The 12,543-nt window shown below is 44.1% G+C and overlaps 1 protein-coding gene across 7 annotated transcripts in view; it reads right to left on the bottom strand.

Moving 5' to 3' along the window:
- The window catches only part of LOC115466322 (CD209 antigen-like protein B), a 351,731-nt gene that overhangs the window by 23,988 nt on the left and 315,200 nt on the right, over window positions 1-12,543 (bottom strand). For 6 of the 7 annotated variants that reach the window (XM_030197492.1, XM_030197497.1, XM_030197496.1 and 3 more), the window contains 4 exons: window positions 7,061-7,123; window positions 5,663-5,743; window positions 3,124-3,186; window positions 1,729-1,809 (listed from right to left, as the gene is read on the bottom strand). In XM_030197492.1, coding sequence (XP_030053352.1) covers window positions 1,729-1,809; window positions 3,124-3,186; window positions 5,663-5,743; window positions 7,061-7,123 — 288 coding nt within the window. Of the gene's footprint in view, window positions 1-1,728; window positions 1,810-3,123; window positions 3,187-5,662; window positions 5,744-7,060; window positions 7,124-11,325; window positions 11,407-11,885; window positions 11,949-12,543 lie in introns of all 7 variants that reach the window. The other variant, XM_030197499.1, reaches the window with a different exon arrangement.

The raw sequence follows: 12,543 nt of genomic DNA, 5'->3' as shown, positions 1-12,543 counted from the left end.
CCGATCAGAGCCCTGAACAACAATTTTGAAAATATACTGCAGACTGCCTTTCCAAAAGGCTTAAACAAGAAAACAGCCTTGGTTCTGCAGCAGATTCAAAACATAAACATGCACCACCTGCTGGCTAAACTAAAGAAATACACTTCAGGAAATACCCAATACATTTTACAGGCTTAAAACACACTGTTCTGTCACACATTCCTCCTCAAGAGAGAGACCCCAGACTGCGGCCTCTACAGACCACTGATCAGGTCTCGATAGTCCAGTATCAGGGTGGTTCTGGCTCTTCCTTTCTAGACAGGTCATCAATGTTACCATGTTCACTGCCCTTCTGGTGCTTATAACAGAAGCTTTTACAACACTCAGTATGTGCTAACAATTTTAATCCTGTATGCTTCATTTTGTGAATAATAAGGAGTATCTTCTAACAGAAGCTTTTACCATGCTCAGCACATGTAAATGGTTTTACTCTTGTGTAGATTCTCTGGTGCTTTGTTAGCTGTGATTTATGAATAAAGCTTTTCCTACATTCAGGGCATGTAAACGGTTTCATTCCTGAATGGATTCTATGCTGCTTTGACAATAATTTCCAGCAACTGAAACTTTTCTTGCACTCCGTACTTTAAACTTGTCTCTCTCCTGGGTGCAATTTTGCATTTTTTGTGGAGCTTTCTTCCTGGTAGAAGCTACAGTCATGACCAGGACATGAAGATACTCTATTATCAGTGTTTTTCTGTTTTTCTGTTATTCTGTAATGTTTGCTTTATTGATACAGCTTTTCCCATATTCTATTCTTGTACACATTACAGTTTATTATTTTTCAGGTACTGCATTAGCTCTTTCTTCCTACTGAAATCTTTCTCATACTTAGAGCATGTAAAATGTGTCTCTTCTATACGTGTTTCCTGTTGTTCTTCTAGTTTTCCCTTTTGACTGACGTTTTTTTCACAGTCTGTACATTTAAATAATCTCTCTTCAGTGTCAGATCCCTCTGGTAATGTCTCTGCTAAGAGTTCAGGTATTGGTTCACTATCCTGACACTCCTCTGGTAGGGTGCACACAGGGGCTCAACCTCTGGGGAACAGCGGTCAGCGCAGGTGAAACCTGGGGTTGTCTGGCCACCAAGCAGAACCTGGTCTGAGTACCGGGCTCGGCAACGCTCTACTTGGTACAAGAACTCACAGGTCTGACAGTTATGCACAGACTGCCTGATTCTGTAACGTTCGCCAAAAATTGTAAGTGCAAATTTAGGCATGTTCCCAATTTGTATGTGCAATTTAGTTGAATATCAAACCAATTAGTTGCAATAACTGGCTTTTTAACAAGTAATTATTGCCACTAATTGGATTCAATTGGGACCAATGTGCCTAAAATTTATGCACATTCCAAAAAGGGGTCACAGAAATGGGACGGTCAAGGGTGTTTAGGGCATGGCTTTGAGTTAGATGCATAATTACAGAATAATGGTGCTCCATGCATACATTTACACTCATTTTCACTGGTGCAAATGGTCGTGCCTAAGTTTACATGTGACTGTCTTCTTAAGCATGTATTCTATAAACCACACTTAACTTTAGGCGTGGCTTATAGAATACCACTGAAGCGGGTGTTTTTCAGTACAGATTTCTTATTCACCATTTATAGAATTTACCACAGAGCATGGACTTGGCATTGAAATAGTGCAAACTGAACTCTTATAAAGATAAATTCTATTTTGCAGTATTGTACCTAGGGTTTCCTGCAGTTCTGCAAACATCTTGTTGATCCTGGATAGATCAGTCTGCTTCACTTCAGTCAACTCCAAAGACACTGTAAACACAAATGCACTTCAGTACTTACTGTAAGCAGGAGTGGAAATCAATTATGGTGACCCTACCTTTGGCATAAAGCGGAAACCCCCAGATGCTGCATTTGAGTGTGGCTCTCAGATTCATGTGTAAACTAATGTCAATTAGCCACACATCTGTCCTACTCTCTATTCTATAACATGTGTCTAAATTTCATAGTGTACAACACCAAAAGGGGTGTGGCCATGGGAGGGGCATGGATGGGTCAGAGTCTTTCCTAGAAATTAGGCGTGATGTTACAGAAAACTTGCTTTTGTGCGTCTAACTGCCATCATTTATGTTTCAGCACTTACACCAGCTTTTGGCAGATGTAAGATGCTTATGCCCGAAGTTAGGTACAAGAAGTGTGATTGTTAAATAGGAAAAGGCTGGATATTTCCAGACTGCCTGTCTCCCTGGGAAAATGGCCCTTTCTAGGACTCCTTGGTTATCTTCCTTTGTGTCACCCTCCAGATGAGATCTTTCCGTGTGTCTCTATATTGTGATTTATTCTGGGTGACTTGTGTGCAGTGTGTATGTGTGTGAGTCCCTCCTCATGGATTCTCTTGGGGTGATGCCTACATGTTTCCCAGTGCTATAATATCAGTTAATGTAGCTTATATATTACATTTTATATGAAAAACCTGCCAAATCTGTTGAGATTAAACTGGAAATCCAGAGAGTGAATTTTCCCTATCTTCTGTTTTTTGCAGGATTGGAAGATTAGCTGACAACCCTCAGGTTCAGGAGTGGACTGACAGTGCTCTGGGCCCCTGTGCAGTAAGGGTCATAGGGCTCCCGCTCGGGTACTACCTGCACCCACCCCATCTGCACACTGTTCTCCCCCCCCCCCCCCCCCCACACACACACTAGTGTGCCCTCCCAGGTCCTACCTTGAAGGATCCTGTGCTTCTTTGGGGACAAGAAAGATCCCTACTCTTTCCTGCCCACTGCTGCTGCTCTGCCCAACGCTGCTGTGTTTCCAAAATGGTTGCTGAGACTTCCTGCTGTAGCCTCGCGGGTATCGGCAATCTTGCGAGACTGCCATAGGGAAGTCTCAGCAGCAATTTTGAAAATGCAGCGGTGCCGGGCAGAATAGTGGCAGCGGACAGGAAAGGGTGCGGATCTTTCCTGCCCCCGAAGAGGCCACTACACCACCATGGCCCTTTAAGAATGAATTGGGGGGGGGGGAGCCTCTGGGACCTCGGGCACTGCCTGGTTGCCCGTATGGTCAGTCTGCCCCTTTTGAGGTCTGATCTAAGCACATCAAATGGACCATTTCTGTTCCATTTCTCACCATTTCTGATACTATCTGAGTACTCTGAGTGTAGCATTTTCATGTCTTCTGTAACCTTGGAGACTAAAACAGAAAAGGGAAGAAAACACCATTAGAGGTTATTTTACAAAACATATCTGAATTCCTGGGGAGCCAAATGCATCTCTTAGGTAGACATGGGCAAGGCATGGCCAGTTTTCAGAGGCAGACTTTTCTCTAGCTCAGGTTTTGAAGCACACAACAGCAGATGAACTGTGGCATTTTTGATTGTCACGAAATGTCTAGCCACCCACCTGGGGTTACCCCGCGGCCACTTAGAGGGTCTATCCACAAAACAGGTCAGGTCCACCTGTATGTGCCGCTTGTGCTCCACACTAGCACCCTCCTTCCACCGACTGGGTCACAACCACCTATGGGCGAGTCTCCCGCTCTCAAATTATCCCCAGTGATTTCTAGGTTACTGGGGCCACACTCTCAGTGATCCCACAGTTCCCAGAAAGCACTCACAGACCCAACACACAATCCACCAGGATTCTTTATTATTCCGGACAGGTGGAGGCAACAAACTAATAGCGTTTATTGCCATAAAAAATTAGAACAATGAACAAAAAGGTGCAAACAGTAACAAGTAACTGAAATATGGATCAATTATAACACTAACTAAACATTTGTTTACTTTCTAAAAAGTACCTGGCGAGATCAGGCAATATGCTGCTCACAGATTATCAAATATAACTGATCACAGGGCTCAGCAAAGAGATCTGTCTCTCTTTTCTCCCTGGCTAAGACTAGAACAAGCCAGTACACTCCAAATGAAATTGAGCTCCTGTGCCGATCAGAGCCCTGAACAACAATTTTGAAAATATACTGCAGACTGCCTTTCCAAAAGGCTTAAACAAAGAAAACAGCCTTGGTTCTGCAGCAGATTCAAAACATAAACATGCACCACCTGCTGGCTAAACTAAAGAAATACACTTCAGGAAATACCCAATACATTTTACAGGCTTAAAACACACTGTTCTGTCACACATTCCTCCTCAAGAGAGAGACCCCAGACTGCGGCCTCTACAGACCACTGATCAGGTCTCGATAGTCCAGTATCAGGGTGGTTCTGGCTCTTCCTTTCTAGACAGGTCATCAATGTTACCATGTTCACTGCCCTTCTGGTGCTTATAACAGAAGCTTTTACAACACTCAGTATGTGCTAACAATTTTAATCCTGTATGCTTCATTTTGTGAATAATAAGGAGTATCTTCTAACAGAAGCTTTTACCATGCTCAGCACATGTAAATGGTTTTACTCTTGTGTAGATTCTCTGGTGCTTTGTTAGCTGTGATTTATGAATAAAGCTTTTCCTACATTCAGGGCATGTAAACGGTTTCATTCCTGAATGGATTCTATGCTGCTTTGACAATAATTTCCAGCAACTGAAACTTTTCTTGCACTCCGTACTTTAAACTTGTCTCTCTCCTGGGTGCAATTTTGCATTTTTTGTGGAGCTTTCTTCCTGGTAGAAGCTACAGTCATGACCAGGACATGAAGATACTCTATTATCAGTGTTTTTCTGTTTTTCTGTTATTCTGTAATGTTTGCTTTATTGATACAGCTTTTCCCATATTCTATTCTTGTACACATTACAGTTTATTATTTTTCAGGTACTGCATTAGCTCTTTCTTCCTACTGAAATCTTTCTCATACTTAGAGCATGTAAAATGTGTCTCTTCTATACGTGTTTCCTGTTGTTCTTCTAGTTTTCCCTTTTGACTGACGTTTTTTTCACAGTCTGTACATTTAAATAATCTCTCTTCAGTGTCAGATCCCTCTGGTAATGTCTCTGCTAAGAGTTCAGGTATTGGTTCACTATCCTGACACTCCTCTGGTAGGGTGCACACAGGGGCTCAACCTCTGGGGAACAGCGGTCAGCGCAGGTGAAACCTGGGGTTGTCTGGCCACCAAGCAGAACCTGGTCTGAGTACCGGGCTCGGCAACGCTCTACTTGGTACAAGAACTCACAGGTCTGACAGTTATGCACAGACTGCCTGATTCTGTAACGTTCGCCAAAAATTGTAAGTGCAAATTTAGGCATGTTCCCAATTTGTATGTGCAATTTAGTTGAATATCAAACCAATTAGTTGCAATAACTGGCTTTTTAACAAGTAATTATTGCCACTAATTGGATTCAATTGGGACCAATGTGCCTAAAATTTATGCACATTCCAAAAAGGGGTCACAGAAATGGGACGGTCAAGGGTGTTTAGGGCATGGCTTTGAGTTAGATGCATAATTACAGAATAATGGTGCTCCATGCATACATTTACACTCATTTTCACTGGTGCAAATGGTCGTGCCTAAGTTTACATGTGACTGTCTTCTTAAGCATGTATTCTATAAACCACACTTAACTTTAGGCGTGGCTTATAGAATACCACTGAAGCGGGTGTTTTTCAGTACAGATTTCTTATTCACCATTTATAGAATTTACCACAGAGCATGGACTTGGCATTGAAATAGTGCAAACTGAACTCTTATAAAGATAAATTCTATTTTGCAGTATTGTACCTAGGGTTTCCTGCAGTTCTGCAAACATCTTGTTGATCCTGGATAGATCAGTCTGCTTCACTTCAGTCAACTCCAAAGACACTGTAAACACAAATGCACTTCAGTACTTACTGTAAGCAGGAGTGGAAATCAATTATGGTGACCCTACCTTTGGCATAAAGCGGAAACCCCCAGATGCTGCATTTGAGTGTGGCTCTCAGATTCATGTGTAAACTAATGTCAATTAGCCACACATCTGTCCTACTCTCTATTCTATAACATGTGTCTAAATTTCATAGTGTACAACACCAAAAGGGGTGTGGCCATGGGAGGGGCATGGATGGGTCAGAGTCTTTCCTAGAAATTAGGCGTGATGTTACAGAAAACTTGCTTTTGTGCGTCTAACTGCCATCATTTATGTTTCAGCACTTACACCAGCTTTTGGCAGATGTAAGATGCTTATGCCCGAAGTTAGGTACAAGAAGTGTGATTGTTAAATAGGAAAAGGCTGGATATTTCCAGACTGCCTGTCTCCCTGGGAAAATGGCCCTTTCTAGGACTCCTTGGTTATCTTCCTTTGTGTCACCCTCCAGATGAGATCTTTCCGTGTGTCTCTATATTGTGATTTATTCTGGGTGACTTGTGTGCAGTGTGTATGTGTGTGAGTCCCTCCTCATGGATTCTCTTGGGGTGATGCCTACATGTTTCCCAGTGCTATAATATCAGTTAATGTAGCTTATATATTACATTTTATATGAAAAACCTGCCAAATCTGTTGAGATTAAACTGGAAATCCAGAGAGTGAATTTTCCCTATCTTCTGTTTTTTGCAGGATTGGAAGATTAGCTGACAACCCTCAGGTTCAGGAGTGGACTGACAGTGCTCTGGGCCCCTGTGCAGTAAGGGTCATAGGGCTCCCGCTCGGGTACTACCTGCACCCACCCCATCTGCACACTGTTCTCCCCCCCCCCCCCCCCCCCACACACACACTAGTGTGCCCTCCCAGGTCCTACCTTGAAGGATCCTGTGCTTCTTTGGGGACAAGAAAGATCCCTACTCTTTCCTGCCCACTGCTGCTGCTCTGCCCAACGCTGCTGTGTTTCCAAAATGGTTGCTGAGACTTCCTGCTGTAGCCTCGCGGGTATCGGCAATCTTGCGAGACTGCCATAGGGAAGTCTCAGCAGCAATTTTGAAAATGCAGCGGTGCCGGGCAGAATAGTGGCAGCGGACAGGAAAGGGTGCGGATCTTTCCTGCCCCCGAAGAGGCCACTACACCACCATGGCCCTTTAAGAATGAATTGGGGGGGGGGGGGAGCCTCTGGGACCTCAGGCACTGCCTGGTTGCCCGTATGGTCAGTCTGCCCCTTTTGAGGTCTGATCTAAGCACATCAAATGGACCATTTCTGTTCCATTTCTCACCATTTCTGATACTATCTGAGTACTCTGAGTGTAGCATTTTCATGTCTTCTGTAACCTTGGAGACTAAAACAGAAAAGGGAAGAAAACACCATTAGAGGTTATTTTACAAAACATATCTGAATTCCTGGGGAGCCAAATGCATCTCTTAGGTAGACATGGGCAAGGCATGGCCAGTTTTCAGAGGCAGACTTTTCTCTAGCTCAGGTTTTGAAGCACACAACAGCAGATGAACTGTGGCATTTTTGATTGTCACGAAATGTCTAGCCACCCACCTGGGGTTACCCCGCGGCCACTTAGAGGGTCTATCCACAAAACAGGTCAGGTCCACCTGTATGTGCCGCTTGTGCTCCACACTAGCACCCTCCTTCCACCGACTGGGTCACAACCACCTATGGGCGAGTCTCCCGCTCTCAAATTATCCCCAGTGATTTCTAGGTTACTGGGGCCACACTCTCAGTGATCCCACAGTTCCCAGAAAGCACTCACAGACCCAACACACAATCCACCAGGATTCTTTATTATTCCGGACAGGTGGAGGCAACAAACTAATAGCGTTTATTGCCATAAAAAATTAGAACAATGAACAAAAAAGGTGCAAACAGTAACAAGTAACTGAAATATGGATCAATTATAACACTAACTAAACATTTGTTTACTTTCTAAAAAGTACCTGGCGAGATCAGGCAATATGCTGCTCACAGATTATCAAATATAACTGATCACAGGGCTCAGCAAAGAGATCTGTCTCTCTTTTCTCCCTGGCTAAGACTAGAACAAGCCAGTACACTCCAAATGAAATTGAGCTCCTGTGCCGATCAGAGCCCTGAACAACAATTTTGAAAATATACTGCAGACTGCCTTTCCAAAAGGCTTAAACAAAGAAAACAGCCTTGGTTCTGCAGCAGATTCAAAACATAAACATGCACCACCTGCTGGCTAAACTAAAGAAATACACTTCAGGAAATACCCAATACATTTTACAGGCTTAAAACACACTGTTCTGTCACACATTCCTCCTCAAGAGAGAGACCCCAGACTGCGGCCTCTACAGACCACTGATCAGGTCTCGATAGTCCAGTATCAGGGTGGTTCTGGCTCTTCCTTTCTAGACAGGTCATCAATGTTACCATGTTCACTGCCCTTCTGGTGCTTATAACAGAAGCTTTTACAACACTCAGTATGTGCTAACAATTTTAATCCTGTATGCTTCATTTTGTGAATAATAAGGAGTATCTTCTAACAGAAGCTTTTACCATGCTCAGCACATGTAAATGGTTTTACTCTTGTGTAGATTCTCTGGTGCTTTGTTAGCTGTGATTTATGAATAAAGCTTTTCCTACATTCAGGGCATGTAAACGGTTTCATTCCTGAATGGATTCTATGCTGCTTTGACAATAATTTCCAGCAACTGAAACTTTTCTTGCACTCCGTACTTTAAACTTATCTCTCTCCTGGGTGCAATTTTGCATTTTTTGTGGAGCTTTCTTCCTGGTAGAAGCTACAGTCATGACCAGGACATGAAGATACTCTATTATCAGTGTTTTTCTGTTATTCTGTAATGTTTGCTTTATTGATACAGCTTTTCCCATATTCTATTCTTGTACACATTACAGTTTATTATTTTTCAGGTACTGCATTAGCTCTTTCTTCCTACTGAAATCTTTCTCATACTTAGAGCATGTAAAATGTGTCTCTTCTATACGTGTTTCCTGTTGTTCTTCTAGTTTTCCCTTTTGACTGACGTTTTTTTCACAGTCTGTACATTTAAATAATCTCTCTTCAGTGTCAGATCCCTCTGGTAATGTCTCTGCTAAGAGTTCAGGTATTGGTTCACTATCCTGACACTCCTCTGGTAGGGTGCACACAGCTAACACCAAGGCTGTGTGATCTGCAAAGGCCTTTAACATATTTACATGAAAGGAACACTGCTTTCTGTCATGAGAGTCCATAGATATAACATAGTTTGTATCATTTAGGTGCCTTATGACCTTGTAAGGTCCCACCCAGTTAGCCTGAAGTTTATTCTGACATACTGGGACTAAAACAAGTACCTGCTGGCCCTCATGAAACTCTGCTTCAGGCCTTATGATCATATTAGGTCTTTTGCTTGTTTTGGGCTGCTTGCAAGTTATCTCTGACAAAGCCCACAAGGTCTTCTAATCTCTGTCGCATATTAACTACATATTCAATTACAGGTGTGTCAGAGGTATCAGCTTTTCCCTCCCAATGTTCTCTTATTAGGTCAAGGGGCACTCTAACCCTTCAATAGCTCAAATGGGGAGAACCCAGTGGACTCCTGAGGTATTTCTCTGTATGCAAACAGTAGGTAGGGTAAATATTTTTCCCAGTCATGGTCTCCTGATTCTACGAAAGTCTTTAACATATACTTTAATGTCCCATTAAATCTTTCCACTAACTCATTAGTTTCAGGCAGGGGCGTATCTGGAATCCGGCGGTAGGGGGGGCCACAGCCAGAGAGGGGGGGCACATTTTTGCCTCCCTCCCCCCCCCCCGCCGCCGCCGCCGCCGCCGCCTCTCTCCACCCCCTCCCCGCCGTCAACCCTCCCCCGCTGCTTACTTTTGCTGGCGCCGAGGTCCGACCCGCAATCTCCGTTTTTCGTCTTCCTCCATGGCCATGCTTCCAGGAAGTAACGCTGCAGTGCTGATTCGTTGAATCCAGTTCGACGTCTGACGTCAGACGCCGAACTGGATTCAACGAATCAGCACTGCAGCATTACTTCCTGGAAGCATGGCCACGGAGGAAGACGAAAAACGGAGATTGCGGGTCGGACCTCGGCGCCAGCAAAAGTAAGCAGCGGGGGAGGGTTGACGGCGGGGAGGGGGGCCAGGGCGAAATCTGCGGGGGCCCAGGCCCCTGTGGCCCCACGCAGATACGCCCCTGGTTTCAGGGTGATATGGTGTGGTACATACAGATTTTACTCCACAGTGTGTAACCCTGGCAGTGCTATAGAAATGCTAAGTAGTAGTAGTAGTAGTGTGCCCACAGATGCTGGATCAGCTCAGACATAAACTGTGTCCCTTGGTCTGAGAGTATTTCTCGTGGATATCCTACCTGGGAAAATATTTCTAGCAGGGCAGTGGCAATTTTCTCTGATTCTATGGAGGATAAGGCTACCGCTTCAGGATATCTGGTAGCAAAGTCCAGCACTGTCAGTATATATCTTTTCCCAGTCCGGCTAGGGACAGCTAGAGGCCCCACTATATCCACAGCTATTCTCTCAAAGGGCTCACTGATAATGGGTAAAGGTTGAAGGGGAGCTCGGGGGTGATCTTGGGTCTTGCCCACTCTTTGGCACGCATCACAGGTTTGACAATAGTCAAAAGCTCATCCCTTGCTTTGCCTGGGGAGCAGTGGGGACCTTTGGTGCACGCTGTTGACGTGAACGAGCACACTAGGGTTGAGCCTGAGTAGGCTGACGAGCTGAAAGCTTGTACCTAGGTCTAAGATAGTAATAGGAATTCCTCCTTGACTTGCCAAAACTCCTCCTAGCTGAGGAGGCTGATGCAGAAGGCGTCCGGTGGGAGAGAGAAGAGATGGTATCGTGTGTGTTTTTTTTTAGTTTGGTCTGCGACCTCCTCAACCGTCTCTCCAAAAGGATTATTGCCCTGGCATGGGGCATCCATCAACCTCTGCTGAACAGAATGTTCCAAGTCAGAAACACACAGACATGAGAGTCTGCACATTGCTATACTTTGAGCAGAGATCCTGGATGCTACGTCAAAAGTGTCAAATTTAGGCGTGTTCCCAATTTGCACATGCAATTTAATTAAATAACAAGTCAATTAGTGCCCATAAATGGCTTTTTAACAAGTAATTATTGGCACTAATCAGATTTAATTGGGACCAACTTGCGTAAAGTTAGGCGCAGGATCCATGCCTAAAATTTACGCATTTTCCAAAAAGGGGTCACTGAAATGGGAGGGCCATGGGTGTTTCAAGGGGGAACAGGGGCCTGGCTTCAAGTTACATGCATAATTACAGAATAATGATGCTCCATGAGTACATTTACACATTTTCGTTAATGCAAATGGCCGTGCCTAATTTTACGTGCGACTGTCCACTTACGCGGATATTCTATAAGCCACACCTAGGCTTGGCTTATAGAATACTGCTTAAGCAGGGTGTTTTTCAGTACTGATTTATTAGGCACCATTTATAGAATTTACCACAGAGCGTGGACTTGGCATTGAAACAGTGCAAACTGAACTCTTATAAAAATAAATTCTATTTTGCAGTATTGTACCTAGGGTTTTCTGCAGTTCTGCAAACATCTCGTTGATCCTGGATAGATCAGTTTGCTTCACTTCAGTCAACTCCAAAGACACTGTAAACACAAATGCACTTCAGTACTTACTCTAAGCAGGACTGGAAATCAAATATGGTGACCCTATCTTTCAAAGCGGAATTCCCCAGATCCTGCATAGGTTGCCCAAATTTGGGTGTGGATCCCAGATCCACAAGTAAACTAATTAGACTTCCTGCGGTAGCCTTGGGAGCCTTGGCAGTCTTGCAAGACTGCTGCAGAGAAGTCTTAGCCACTATTTTAAAAATGCAGCAGTGCCGGGCAGAGTAGTGGCAGCGGGAAGAAAAGAATGGGGATCTTTCCTGCCCCCGCAGAGGCCACTAGACCACCAGGGCTCTTTAACATGAGTCTGGGGGGGGGGGGGGGGCTGTAGATTGCTGGGGGGGGGGAGGAGAGCCTCTGGGCTCTCGGGCACTACGCTGTTGCCTGTATGGTCAGTCCGTCCCTGCTCAGGTCTGATCTAAGCACATCACATGGACCATTTCTGCTCCATTTCTTACCATTGCTGATACTGTCTGAGTACTTTGAGTGTAGTATCTTCACGTCTTCTGTAACCTTGGACACTAAAACAAAAAAGGGAAGAAAACACCATTAGAGGTTATTTTACAAAATATATCTGAATATTGCATTCTATACTGGTCACCACATCTCAAATCTCAAATCAAATCAACTTATGCATCCAGCTTCTCCTACATAAGCAGACAATTGTGGAATGCATTACCAAAAGCCGTGAAAACAACGTTCAACCACCACTTCCGGAAATCATTAAAAACCAACCTGCCAATCCTACTTAAGTGCCCAAACCCTGTTACACAACGAAACCAAAGCTTGTAATGGACATTGCATAACTCTTCCTATCTACGATTCTCCCAATGTGTCTATAACAATGAACATGAACAATGGCTTAAAAAAATATAGCAAGTCTCAATGCAAACTAGACATTTGCCCTGTTAGCCTAATAAGAGCCGCCCCCAAACAATTCAAGAAAGACCTGATGGACCAAATAAACCACAGACTCCTAAACGGTTTATTCCCCACTAACAAAGGAAATATCCTACTCACCCCTCTGCAAAAAGACGCTAAGAAAAGCACAATGGACCTAACTATCGACCAGTTGCATCTATTCCACTCATAACCAAAATAATGGAGGGCATAGTC

Source organism: Microcaecilia unicolor, chromosome 3 (assembly GCF_901765095.1).
Source record: "Microcaecilia unicolor chromosome 3, aMicUni1.1, whole genome shotgun sequence".
NCBI lineage: Eukaryota > Metazoa > Chordata > Amphibia > Gymnophiona > Siphonopidae > Microcaecilia > Microcaecilia unicolor.
The sequence above is the reverse complement of the archived record's forward strand: the minus strand, read 5'-3'. Positions and strand labels throughout refer to the sequence as shown.